Source organism: Caretta caretta, chromosome 2 (assembly GCF_965140235.1).
Source record: "Caretta caretta isolate rCarCar2 chromosome 2, rCarCar1.hap1, whole genome shotgun sequence".
NCBI classification, from domain to species: Eukaryota; Metazoa; Chordata; order Testudines; family Cheloniidae; genus Caretta; species Caretta caretta.
In genome coordinates this window covers 229,796,696-229,811,321 of record NC_134207.1, presented here as the reverse complement: position 1 = coordinate 229,811,321, position 14,626 = coordinate 229,796,696, and the positions used below count along the sequence as shown (strand labels likewise).

The 14,626-nt window shown below is 40.9% G+C and overlaps 1 protein-coding gene across 3 annotated transcripts in view; it reads left to right on the top strand.

The window, feature by feature from the left end:
• Positions 1-14,626, top strand: part of CUBN (cubilin) — a 222,911-nt gene that overhangs the window by 37,843 nt on the left and 170,442 nt on the right. For all 3 annotated transcript variants that reach the window (XM_075125891.1, XM_075125892.1, XM_048838028.2), the window contains 5 exons: positions 1,201-1,357; positions 2,257-2,435; positions 3,089-3,251; positions 3,556-3,772; positions 5,087-5,217. In XM_075125891.1, coding sequence (XP_074981992.1) covers positions 1,201-1,357; positions 2,257-2,435; positions 3,089-3,251; positions 3,556-3,772; positions 5,087-5,217 — 847 coding nt within the window. The remainder of the gene's footprint in view (positions 1-1,200; positions 1,358-2,256; positions 2,436-3,088; positions 3,252-3,555; positions 3,773-5,086; positions 5,218-14,626) is intronic.

The following is a 14,626-nucleotide window of genomic DNA, read 5'->3' as shown; positions in this document are numbered from 1 at the left end:
TGATCCTGCTCCCTCTTTCTTCAGTAGACAATGGACAACCCTTCAAATTTCCCCAAAATTCCAAATGAGCAGTCTGGATTGAGCTTCCATCCACAAACCCAATCTCTATGCACCAAGCAGCATATATTATTTTTGGTCTTGATCCCACACATACCTCCTCATACAATTTCACTTAACATTTTTCTATAACATCTTTTCATATCAAACAATTTCAAGTAACATAATCCCTTCTCCACACCTCCTCACTCCCAGTGGTTGCAATGGCTTCTTGGCTGTTGCAACTAGGTGCAACTTAGAACAGCCCCAGTCGCTCCATGCACAGCACTGGTGCTGCTGAGAAAATGGTCTTTTGTTTTCACGAGAATCTTTCTCTTCAAATCTGATGCCAATTCATGAGGCAATCGATAGAGTAAATTTCTCCCTTTATTAGTGAGTTGATTAATGTGTTTCAAGCCTAGTGGCAATGTAGGGTTTAAAAGCAGACACTGATTCCCTGGTGCACCCTGGCGTACCATCACTTTAATTCTAACACCTTGAACTTTTCAGATAAAATAATGAGATGTAATCAGTGTAACCATTATTACTGACACTGGAACTTAGAGCTGCACCCCTCATTAGTTATGCGTCTGCCTGGGTGGTCTTATGGCAATCCTTGTGGAGAACTCCCACTGAAGTCAATAGAAACTCTATGTACAGAGCAGGGAATGTATTTGTAATTTTAAATAGGGGAGACATTGCACTTAGAAGAAAATAAAAAAATCCTCTATTTTAGGTAGGAATTTCATGCCATGTAAATATTTAATCACTTAAACAGTGAGGACATTGCTTTTACCTCTCCAAAGATGGCTCTTTGGGCAGCATACAGCATTAGCCTCATGTTGAGGCTTAGGTTCACAGACAAGCGTCCCATCTACCGGATCAACACTATTTTTGTTTGCTTTGGAAGTCTCCGAAGCAAATACTGAATGGCACTCCTTATTTTGGAAAACCTTACATGATCATATGGCTGTGAGAGTGTCCCTTTTGTTTACATTATTATAACACTTAGCAGCTCTTTTTTATTACTGGAGCGTAATGACAAAACAAATGACATGCTATTCAGGGGTTTACAATTGATGATGGTTTTATGGATGCATAAAAGTATTGAGTTACAGTTTTATTACTGACTTAGTTTGTTTGATTTTTATTTTTGCTGATTAGGTTCGAGATGGCGACTCTGAAATGTCTTCTATCATCAACAAATTCTGTGATAGCACATTTCCTTCTCCAATCACTTCCACTAGCAACAGCCTGTGGATCAAATTTAAGTCAGATGCTTCTGTGCAAAGGGCTAGCTTCAGAGCAATTTATGAAGTTGGTAAGAGAAACTGGTGGCTGGAAAACTGAACTGACCTCTAGATTGGGGACCTTCTAGCATTTGTATATGATTTAATTCTCATCTTAAGTCCCCACATTGTACTGAGGGTTTGCTGCACATTATTTACATATGATATCACATCGCACTATTCTGAAATCTCTACCCCCTGATCTTCACTTGTTCTGCATCTTTGACACAAAAACACTATGCCATATATCAGTGAAGATGGATCTACCCACAATATTCCCAACACAAAACTTTAAAAGCAAGGAAATGAAAAGTTGAGACATCTATCAGTACATGTATTTATTTAGATTTCTAGAAATGCTTAAAAGGATGGCTATTCATATACCCTGGGCACCCTTAAAGTAACTTAAAGTACATGCTGTATAGTCTGTTTTTCTCTGCAAAGGTAGACCCTCATCACTGGCACAAGCACCAAATACAGCAGATAATGAATAACCATATTTTTGCCCTGTAAATTTGTCCACTTTCAACACTCCTTTTCCCAGACTCACCTCCAACAGATGAGACATCCACCTCTCCCCTCCTGTTGTGTGCCATCCCCTTCCCTCATTCCTTCTGCACAAGTCTGTAAAACCAAATACAGTCAAATTTGGGGAAGGAGACAAATGTGTATTTTCACTTGGAGTTTTCATGGACATGATATCACCGCTGTTCCACATTCAGTTATGCAGGTTTAGGTTTAGTCACATAATAGTGACTTTTTAAACAAACAGCCCCCTCCTAAACCTATCTGAATTATCCATAGCAGATAGAGACGTGTGTTTTCAATGGTTATTTTCTTCCTCCCCCCTAAATGACATTTAATCTACATCCCAATGTGCATTCCTTGTAAACATTCATTCCAGCTGCTAACTCTTAATTTTTCATTGCAGCCTGTGGGGGCATATTGTCTGGAGAGGGTGCTATTCATTCCCCATACTATCCCAGGGCTTTCCCTCACCAGAAGACCTGTGAGTGGATCATCTTCCAGCCAGAAGGCAATGCAGTGATTCTTAATTTTATCGATTTTGGCATTCGAAATATCACTACCTGTGACTCAGATTATGTGGAGGTAAAGAATATTAGTACATACTTATTGTGAATTACAAACAAATATCATATGCATGCCTCTGTCATGTACCTATGTCTGTCAAAAAGGAAAAGTGTGGGTGAAGAGGTACATAAACACCTATTTCCTTGCACAAATGAAATCTTTTCCTGACTCACTAGGTGAGCCAACCTTCTTCTTTTGAATGCTCCTTTGATAAGATGACCTTTCTCCGTCTATATTTTCTAGAATAGGAGCTATCAATGATGCATAACTATATCTGGATAGATAAGGCCTGATTCTCCACTCCTTGTATCCCATGTGCTACCTACTGGCAAAGAGCTCCAGGCAGCTGGAATGCAAGCGTTGTGCCATCGGGTTCCTTTAGGCCAGAAGAATTCTCAGCTGCCCCTCCACAGCAGCTTTAAGGCCACTGTGCTGGTACCACACATTTATATATTAATGTTGGATAGGATCTGACCTGCTGAATAGTTTAATGAGGTGGATGAGCCACTGTCTTCTCCATGGTAGCTTTTAACCTTTTAGCTCTTTCTACTTGTTTCCAAGACTATTTTGTACTGTTTGTGTGCATTGAGTTAATTCATCTACATTTTATAGCTACTTGGCAGTAATCGAAACAAGTTTTCATGGGCTGTTTTGAATACATTGTCTTTCAGGTCAGAGATGGCAGCAGCCCAGAGTCTCCTCTTTTGGCGAAATACTGTGGCACAGATATACCTTCAGCAGTGCAGTCCACATGGAATTATCTCCATGTCAAATTCAGAGCTTCCTCTGCTACAAATCTTGGATTCATGGCTGAATACCGGCCATTAGATAGAGGTAAGAGTTGAGATCTTTCACCCTCTGGCTATTGGTCCTCTATGTCCTTGTGTGCCACCAGTTCAAATGGATGAGCAAAGGAAAACCACATATTGAAATCAGTGGGATGTCAAGTTGTATGACAACGAAGCAGGAGACCTAATTTGTGAAAGAAACAATGTAGAATCCTTTCAAAAATTCCGAAAGAGATGATGATAGAAAAAAATCATGTTTTTAATTTTCAGAAACCATTAACTAATTTTATAGGTGTCTTCTTCTGGAAACATTATTTTAGTTAACACATGGTTGTTTTAAAACTTTCTAGCGTGTGGGGAGACTCTCATTGGGCCAGAAGGGACCATTACAAGTCCTGGTCATCCAATCATCTACCCACATGGTGTTAAATGTGCATGGACTATCTCAGTACAGCCTGGGCACCTTATCCGCCTGACATTCACATCATTTAACTTGGAGTTTGATTACAATTGCACCAGAGACTATCTTGAAGTATATGACAATGGTACTATGACAAGGCTTGGAAGGTGAATATGCCTATCTAATCTATTTAATCTACCTACCTACACAGCTGCTGTCACTGTCTTCTTTTTGCTCCTCAGTGGATCTGTTCCTTTGGTATCAAGGTGTTCAACATAGGCTCATTTTACTGAAAGCAGCTAAAGATTTGTATTATTCAGCAACTATTATTCCATTTAACATAGTAAAGGCAAGGTTTAGGAGGGGTAGTATTTTTCCTGTCTGTCTTTTATTGGGCCAAGGGATGTGAACTGAATTTGATACTATTGAATGAGAAATTAACTTTTCTGTAAGGCAGTGGTTCCCAAACTGGGGATGCCGCTTGTTCAGGGAAAGCCCCTGGCAGGGCTGGCCAGTTTGTTTACCTGCTGCGTCCGCAGGTTCGGCCGATTGCGGCTCCCACTGGCCGTGGTTCGCTGTGCCCGGCCACTGGGGGTTGCGGGAAGTGGCGGCCAGTACATCCCTCGGCCCGCACCACTTCCCGCAGCCCCCATTGGCCGGGCACAGCAAACCGCGGCCAGTGGGAGCCGCAATCGGCTGAACCTGCGGACGCGGCAGGTAAACAAACTGGCCTGGCCCGCCAGGGGCTTTCCCTAAACAAGCGGCGTCACAAGTTTGGGAAACACTGCTTAAGGGATGGCAATCTTATGGGCAGATTTTCACATTTGCCATTGCCAAGCAATAGAATTTCATGTATGCTTTTTTAAGGTCATGGCAACAGGTTTAAATCCACTCTTAATATTGTTTCTTCCTTTGGGATGCAGGGAAGGAAATAATTTTTAATACCAAGTAGCAGAAGCAGAATCGGTGAAAATTGGGTACCTGAAGAAACAAAAAGGCTATAACACAGGCTAAATCTTAGACTTTATAGTTTTATATTATTTATTGATCCATTTACAATGCCTCCTCATGTGTGTTTATATCAGTGAATAAATGATTGCACTTCAGATTTTTATTTTCTTACAAAAGGTAACATATTTTTATACTCCCATAACTCAAGAACAACTAAACTGGTTTGGTTCAAAATTTCAAATACAAATAGAAATTTGGGCTGAGGCCAAAAGATGAAAAATGTTATCCTTCCAGTAGCTGGAAAATCAGGAGCAAGTGAATATGGGGTTATAATGGAGTTTATTTCACCATATTAGTTAGTCTTTTTGGAAGACTAATCTGATGGGGACCAATCTATCTCCCTCTAAAGTCAACAGAAAATGACCCAGCTACAGGCTTTGGGGAACATTGAATACTTTTCTATTAATCTAGATACTATACAATATTGATATATATACTCAATACATGTTATCTCTTTTGACTTTTTATAGGTATTGTGGAAGATCAATTCCACCATCACTCACCAGCAGTGGCAACATAATGATGTTGTACTTTGTGACAAATCACAACATTGCCTCTGAGGGGTTCTCAGCTAATTATATCTCAATGAATGCTTCCACAGGTAATACAGCAGTGTGTGCATTATGCAGATTAATCCTGTCAAGCCTTAATTGTAAACACACACTACAAAAACAAGACACATTTTGTTTTTTTAATTACTGTCCCTGCTGTCTCCTCCACCCATCTTTATTTACAGCTTGGTTCACTGGCCTTTTTTCTAGCTGGGGAGGATGAGCCAGGCAGAAAGCAATGTCTCCAGGCAACACCAATGGTTTCTGTAATCACTGACATGGCAGGATTGCATAGGGTAGTTAGGAATATTATTTCTGAAGTGACATAGGAGTGGAAGTCTCATTGACATTCAACTGACTGTGCGGGGTTTGTTTGTTTTTTTGTCCCAAGCAAACACACCAGGAACAGGAGTGCTTGTCAAAGGTATAAGGGCACCAAGTGCCAGAGTGACATCCTGGAGAATGAAGTCCTCTATTTAATCATAGAACAGATGCAGCAGGGCAGTGGAAGTTCAAGCCTCCTCTCACTGCCCTGCCAGAGAAGTCTGTTCCAGAGTAGCCACCTTCTGGGGAGCAAAGTCAATCTCCAAGCCCTTCATTCCTTGACTGCTCTGAACCTTTGAGCATTACGAAAAGCCCTGGTTAGTGTGCAGAGTTTCTGTGATGTGTACGTCTGCCTGACCCTTTGGACAGTGCTAAAACCACCATGCCCATTTCAGAGGTCACATAGAAGTATTCAGAAGGTAACAACTTTGTTATCGTTGACCTGAGCTGTATTTGAACCAGACCAGCAACCTCAAGGTGAAATGCTATATGCGAACACTACACTCGTTACTAATCCTCTCACTGCTAATCCCTGCCCCATGGAAATGCAGTTCGGTCTTAGAAATTAAATATCCCTGCTGACTGAGTGTGCACTGGTGATACACCACCTAGCCTGTCTATTACTAAGCGTAGGATCCTGAAATCGGTCACTCAATATTCTTTAAAAGATCTTCCTCATTTAGGTGGGGATCTTGCTTACTAACCGACCTTCTAACTGCTAGCACTGAAACAAGATTCTGGCAAAAAGCTCTACCTTTGGCTGGGCTGGTTTGGAGCAGCTGGCACAAGAGTAGCAGGAAAATGACTTGCCTGATGTAGTGAGATTCAGTTGCTTAGAGACCTCCAAACAGGCCGGGGCAATTACAGCCAGTGGAGAAGCAGATCCCAGACAATGTGTGAGATACAGACTGTGCTGTGTGACCACGTGTGGTCCCCATATGCAAGGAAGGAAATGGTCTGACTGTGTCTACAGCTGCCCCCCCTGTGTGCAAAGTTTTAGTTTGAGTGAAATATTTTAATCAAAAAGCATTAAAAAAGGAAAAGTGCGATAACTCTTCTTGCCAAGTTTTAGTTCTGTGTTTGTTTTCAGTAAGTAGTTTGGTACAAGCAGAGGCCTCATTAAAGACCCAGTTCTAACACCTTTGCTCACTTTCAGTGGAGCGGATTCATGTGCACAGTCCCATTATAATGATTTTATTATTTCTGTTAGAGTTGTGTTTGGAGGCCCCAGTCAGGGTTGGGGCTTCATTGTGCTAAGTTCTATGCAACACAGAGTAGGGCCCTGTCGAGCTCACAGGCAACAGAAAAGACCCAAGAGTGCATGTAGCGAACAGTGGGAAGAGGCAGGGGTGGAGGAATGAGGGAAATAGTAATTAGAATTTGTATGCACATGGGTCATCTGTGTGCACAGCTAGATGGTTTTCAGTTGGGGTTTGTTGTATGTGTGCTGTATTTTTAATGAGATAAATATCAAAAGTCCGCAGCAGTCATCTCTGTAGCTATATGTACTGTTGTACTTGACATAGCTGCCCAGTCTCCTTTTGTTTTAGATTTTGAGCAAAATATCCACTCTCCTAGCTACAGCTCAGGCAGTTTGACTGTTACTTCATCTCTTGGGAATGTGTGTGGGGGTCTGGTCGAGATTTTGCTTCCTGCCATTGCTTTTGCTTCACCACCAGTTAGTGTCTACTTCCAAATGATCCGTTTTCTCAGCTGCCTTCATTCATATGTTAGTTATCTGGCATGAAGAGAGGAAAAATCATTAGCAATTAAGATTTAATGGGAAACATCCCAGCTAGGAACCTACTATCAGCCTGAAACTAATGTAGGAACAGATTTATACAGTTTTTCTCTCTCGAAGAAAAACCTTAGAGTATGAAAACTTTCTGGGTTTTTACTGACACAGAAATCATGAAACCTTTCCTCTTATTTTGAAACAATAAGTTATTATTGTAAACTGTCCCTCCATTTTGTTAGGCGGCTGCTACAGCTGCTGCACTATCAGCATGAGCATGTTAAAAGAAAACGGTCTATTGGCATATGTTTGCAGGGTCCAACCATGCTTTTGTGTAAGTGTCTCTATTGGTGGTTAATATCGCACTTTCTCCCCCAACCCTGTATGACAGGCTGTTGCATTTAACCGATGGCCTTTTGCAATAACATAATATTTTCTGAACAGAACAGCTACTTGTCATGACTCTCTGTACTCTCATAGTTTTTCTCATCCCTTTCCGACTGCTTCTTCAGCAGCTGCTCCTGCTATTTGTCAGTGCTCAGACAGTTTCTGTTCTTAGCTCTATTCATGTCTTCCTATGTTCTCTCCCTGGACAACCTTACTGGCGAACTTGTGGCTTCCGTAATATCTCCTAATTACCTCGGCCCTTCGGTCCAGTTTCACATCTTCAACTATCTACCTGCCATCTTCACCTCCGTGTCCCCCCATCATTGTAAATTCCACAAGATGGAAATTGTATTTCTTCTCTTTCATCCCAAACTCTGCCATATGTGTCACTATTAACATGATCTGAACTGTCTGAACGGACTTTCCATGTCTGATTTAGATTATAAATCCTTGGGGAGAGGGACCGTCTCCTTTTACATTTATACACTGCCAAACAAACTGACGACGCTTAATGAGATCAACATTTTCAGAAGTGTTCATACTCATTTGGTATGTCTTGGTTTGGCGTTCCCAACTCGAGATCCCTAGGCCCCAATTTTCAGACTGAGGGTCTGCCATCTCTGATTGTGGGTCCACAGCACCTCTGAAAATGAAACTCTAGGTGTTTCAAAGTGGGCACCCCAAAATCGAGAGAGACAATTATTTGTCGTCTTATGAAAATTTGACTACATATAAATCAGAATAATCTAATGCAGGGGTTTTCAAACTGTGGGTCGGGACCCCAAAGTGGGTCGCGGCCCTATTTTAATGGGGTCATCAGGACTGGCTTGAACTTGCTGGCACCCAGGGCTGAAGCCCAAGCCCCACCGCCCAAGACCAAAGCCTGAGGATTTCAGCCCTGCGTGTTGGGACTCAGGTTACAGGCCCACTGCCTGGGGCTGAAGCACTTGGGCTTCAGCTTTCCCCCACCCCCTCCCCTGCCTGGGTCAGTGGGGCTCGGGTGGGCTCAGGCTTCGGTCTCCCCTCCTGGGGTTGTGTAGTAATTTTCATTATAAGAAGGGGGTCGCAGTGCAATGAAGTTTGAGAACCCCTGATCTAATGTAAGCTTAAACTGAAGTTGACAGAGGAGAATAGGAATGAACTCTTATGGTTTCAACTACCAGATGATAAATGATAGCCTCCTACAAGTTTCAAAGAAATTTTTACAAGCAAAAAGGAAGATTTAAAATGTCCTTTTGCAGAAGGCAGGAATTCTTCCTTCCCCAGAGGGCATCCAGGTTTCAGTGAGTGCTGCAGCATGCTGCAAATTCCTATAACGGGCATAGTGGGTCTGCACCAATACTGATGGTGCTGTAGTAGCAAGGGTTTGGCTTTACCAACAAAAGCAAGCTGATTCAGAGGTAGATGGGCAGTTCTAAGGGAAGTTGCAGCATTCTAGGAAGCCCTTTTCTATTTAATATCTACAATGGCTAGAGATGGGTGACCATGGTTGGATGAAATAAGAACTAACTCGAACCTTCACCGAAAATTGAAACCATACCTGAACCACTTTGGAGGTCTGAACATGTATGGCTGCTATTTCTCCCCCGTCTCTCCCACAGTTTATATTACACTTCTGTGTACATGTCTTGGTTTAAGCTGGGGCTTCATGCAGAAATATCACAAAAGAGCTAATGCTCTCTGTTTAATCTGACCTAAACTTGGAAGTATAATTTCCAGAACAATTTGTTTTTTTCAGTTCAACTACTACAGTTTGGATAAGTATGGAAAAGCATCAGATAACTATCAAAATTTTTGGCTGTTTATCTGAACCAAACCAATTCTCTAAAACTCCTAACATTGGTTGTCTGCTAATAATAACCCCTTAGAAAGCTGAAACTAAAATCTGTTTCCCTGTAAAGATACTTTTTTGTTCTTTGCACACATAAAATATTACTGTAAATTTGCTCATGAATGCTGATCTGCTGACGTTCATTTTTAATCTTAGAACAAAGAGCTCTGAAGCTGCCTTGGTGTAAAGAAATACACACACACACTGAATTAGGGGGACTTAGCTAACTGATGCAATTGCCCACTCCTATCAAATTATATCAAATGTTAAGTCTTCTGTCTTTAAGATTTATATTCATTTCATACCTATCCAATTATGTGTGGGCAGTATGTACTTATATTTGAGAAAAGAAGAGGATATATACCAGTGCTGTGGATTTTTTGAAGTCTAACACACTTTTTTTCCTGCTAAGAAAATATGGTTCTAATCATGTTTCTTGTGCAACAAGTATCTTCCATATATTTTCAGCTACAGTTTGTGAGCCAACTGCATTGTAACCAATATCAGAACAGGTCAAAGTAGTTCTGGTTTATATTAGATGTTCCAATGGGAAGAATAGAAAAGTAGTGGCCTTAAATTGTTCTACAGAGTCTGAGCTATTGAAAAGATGAACAATGTTATCGTATAAAAGGGAACAAATATGAGTGAAAGGGCATTTTCATGTAAAATAAAACTTCCTTTTTGCATCTTTATAGTGTAGGAAAGAGTGTTTTTGTTGGCATGTATTATTTGTAATATATTTATTATTAGTTCTGATAACACAGCCCAAGAATAACAGCAGACAGAACCTTGATACCATCAGTATAGTTCTTGTCAAAAAAGCAAACAGAACACTAGAATATGTAGCCTGGGGCATGGAACACTATCTGGAAAGTTCCTGAAATCTCTGAGCTAGTGGGGATAAGCATACCAAATAGTAGAAACATGAGTGCTATTTGGCCAGTCAAATAGCACCTGAGTAATAGTCAGCTGTTTAACATGGTAAATAGGTCCAATGGCCTGTGATGGGGTGTTGGATGGGGTGGAATCTGAATTACTACAGAAAATTATTTCCTGGGTATCTGGCTGGTGAATCTTGCCCATATGCTCAGGGTTTAGCTGATCGCCATATTTGAGGCTGGGAAAGAATTTTCCTCCAGGACAGATTGGAAGAGGCCCTGGAGGTTTTTCACCTTCCTCTGTAGCATGGGGCACGGGTCACTTGCTGGAGGATTCTCTGCTCCTTGAAATCTTTAAACCACGATTTGAGGACTTCAGTAGCTCAGACATAGGTGAGAGGTTTTTCGCAGGAGTGGGTGGGTAAGATTCTGTGGCCTGCGTTGTGCAGGAGGTCAGACTAGATGATCATAATGGTCCCTTCTGACCTTAATATCTATGAATCTATGTACCTTATTCAGTGGAACTGTCCTGCCCTAGCAACGGAAGCTGGGCTTTCCCTCTATCATATTACATGAGTCATCTATTTGACTTTCAGGGACATGGTCTCATAGGAAACAAGCTGATATTGGATAGAAGTTTAGAGACCAGGGCCCAAATGAAAAGGACCTCTGAATGTGGTGAAGGCTATATAAATATCAGCATAGTTAGACCGACAGATAGACCTGAATATTCAACTCTTTTTCCATCTCTGCTGGCTAAACCACATTTAGACAACATGCAGTGAGCCTGGTCTTGCTCTCGAATGAAATCAATGGCCAAACTCTCAAAGGGTTCAATCCTGAATGGGGACAGAGGGCTTGGCACCTTGCAGGATCCAGCCGTAGTCTTCAGTGGGAGCACGATTGCGTTCCATATATGTATTTAATTATCCTTTGTTTATTCACAAATACCTGTTCTGTTTTTAGTCAAAGAAGGTTACATTTTATTCTTTCCTTTGTGGAGCTTTAGCTAGTCATTCTTAGCAAGAGCTTTTATCATGTTTTTGTGCCATTTGCTTTTTGGATGGAAATTTTGTTCACAAATTCCATATTTGACATACATATTCCACATCCCTCCCATCTGGGGTATGATGGGAGTGACTATGACTATGGTTTGAGATTTCTCAGCTTCTGTAGGACTAAGAGAAGACGGCACTGACTGATCAGAGAGGCCAGAGTTAAAGGAGGAGGTAGCTGGACATTATAACTTTGGTAGCTGGACAGTCTAACTTTGGTTTAACTGCGGTGCTGGTAAACATTTTTATGAAAATCATCCGCTTATTGACAACCCAGCCTGATGAGGGGCATCACTTTTTGTCAGATTAATTTGTATCTGCCAGCCTTATTATCTGCCATCGAATGTGGGCTATTCAAACTGAAATGAATCTGTATCAAAAGCAAATATGGCTTCAGACTCCTATCAGCTCCCTCATCTCTAGCATTAACATTTCCTTTCTTAGTTTCATTTTATTGCTTCCTTTCCTACTATTATCTGAGATTGGGAATAATTCCTTTCCTTAAATTTTCCCTGTTACCTGGAAGGTATTTATAGAGTATGATCATGAACAATCCCAGCACCAATTCTTTTCTTTTCTGTACTTTCTGGGCCAAATATTGCTTTCAGCTAGACTTCTGAAACCCCACGGGCTTCAGAAAGGCTGCACAAGTATAACCAAAGAGAAAATGTAGACTTGTAGGTCTAACTTTCTTGTTGATAGAATAGTGTGAATTCAACTCTAAGATGACACTTCAATGGACATTATCAGTAATTCCCATCGGGGGATGAGAGGGATGGACCTTCTCCCCTGCTGAGTGGGAAAAGATGGAAATTGAAAGTTGTATTTGGCAGATATACACAGAGAAGTCAAGGAGGGATGGCGATTCAGTTTAAATTGCTGTGACTAGTGTTTCTGAATAATGGGGTTGAAACACTTTACAAAGGACCTTTGTTCTCCTTCTCATCCCTCAGCTGTGGTTGGTAAAAATTTAAGTCAGTTAATGCCTGCCAGCAGAAGGCTCTCGAGCGTAGATGTGCTTTATCTACTGCCTGTGGAGAGGAATACACTTCATGTGGCGAGGTGGCTTCTTTTTCTTTTTTGTAAATATGCCGAACGTGATATAAAGAGCTAAGTGTTCGAGAATCTGTGTTCTTTTTTGGCAGTGTAAGATCAAACTAAAAGAAAAATCACAATTTTACCGATGATTTAATACTCTGAATTTTGCTTTGGATTAATAGGCATCATGGCAACCAATGAATATCCCTTTATTGGAACAGATGCTAACATCATTTTCTGTGCTGTGCATGGCTGCATGAGAAAGAAACATGAAACCTGACTTTTTTATTAGTATTAGTATTGGCAATGTTATACCAGGTTGCAGTAGTTTACAGCCTTTTCTAGGGGAGCAAACGTTAATGTTGTACTGAAATCAGAACCCGATTCAGTGGGTTTCGAAAACCTCACACACTGGCAAAGAAAGATGTGTGATCATTCTGGACAAGTACCCTTTTCTTCTTTCTTTAGTGAACTTGAGTAGTATATTTAAAATGAATTGGGAATACATATTTTTCCAGTCTTTTATTAATCTCATCATGGCATCAGGCATTCTGAAACTTGGCAAGGGGTCCAGAGTTCCTCTTTCTGGCTGCTTACCTAATAATTTGCATTAGTATTTGCAAACCGAAGCTAGCACATTTCAAAGAAAATTGACTTTTTGATGCTGTGTTAGTGAGGGAAATGCAAAAGATGAGTACCCGTTCGTCAGCTGAAACCAGAGTAAGGGGAGCAATAGTAGTTGGGCTGGATGATGCATATGTAAGTAAGTAAGGCCATTTGGCACATTTACTCTTCTTATTATCTTTACAGCACTGTATCGGAAATGTGTTCTTGGCTCTGTGTAGTTGTAGCTGGAGGACTGACATGGGAGAGTCAGTTACTATAAGACCTGTCACGTTTCTCTTTTGATCTTTGAGTTCTGGTGCAAAATGTGGAACAAAAAATAACTTGCGGTTTGGATCGAAAATAGATTCCTTTCAGGGAAGCAAACATTAGCGATGCAGGGAAACTGGAACATCATTTCTCTTGAGGGACTGCAGTGGTTGCTCTTAGAAGTGGTGGTTAATGTTCACACTGAAATTACATCATAACATAACCATTTTAATACTCTCTATACTAGAACCTGGCATTCATTGTCTCAGCCCTTGAATGAAGGCACAACCGTAATACTGCCAGTCCCAAGCATTCAGAAATCATGAGCCAGGCCCCCAAATAATCATGACATTGACCTAAACATTTTGAGGGCTTGGGGTTTTTTTCCTTTTTAAGTCTTGAGCCTTTAGGGTGCACTTGATACACATTTTTGCGCTTCTATCTACAACCATGAGGGCTAGAAATGTACTTTATAAAATCACAAAATCATCTGACTTTAAGATTGGAGGCTTGAAGAAAAATGCCAAATATCATGAGATTCATGATACAATAATGAAAGTTGGCAACACTTGTGAAGGTATTGCACATTGGACTGACGAAGTACCAGAGATTTCATTGAAGGTGACCAAACTTGACCTTAAAATTACATGCATGCATTTGAGCATGTTTATGGATATGGCAGCTTTTCTAAATTACACATAAGTGAAATGAAAGAAATGACGTGTACGGTAATGCCATCAAGGCAGCATTGTCTGTCTCACCTACTGAGTAGAACAAAGTGTTCATAGTACTTCTCTTCACGTAGTCATTTGTACTGAGTGTGAGCCATGTAAAAAGATGTGCATGTCATATTTCTGATCACATATCTTAGCTTTTCATTTGATGAGAGGTTGGCGGAGTAAATCATAGCAAAAAGAAAAGTAAAGAGGGCTCACACAGTATTGGATTGAAGCAAGAGTTCAGTATTGTACTGTCAGTTTAGAAAGCATATTAGTTAGATCACATTTGTCATATTTAATCTTTCTAGATAATTAAAACACAGAGGGAATTTTTCACTTTTTATCCCTCAGATTGGTCATAGAATCATAGAATATCAGGGTTGGAAGGGACCTCAGGAGGTCATCTAGTCCAACCCCCTGCTCAAAGCAGGACCAATCCCCAATTAAATCATCCCAGCCAGGGCTTTGTCAAGCCTGACCTTAAAAACTTCTAAGGAAGGAGATTCTACCACCTCCCTAGGTAATGCATTCCAGTGTTTCACCACCCTCCTAGTGAAGAAGTTTTTCCTAATATCCAACCTAAACCACCCCCACTGTAACTTGAGACCATTACTCCTTG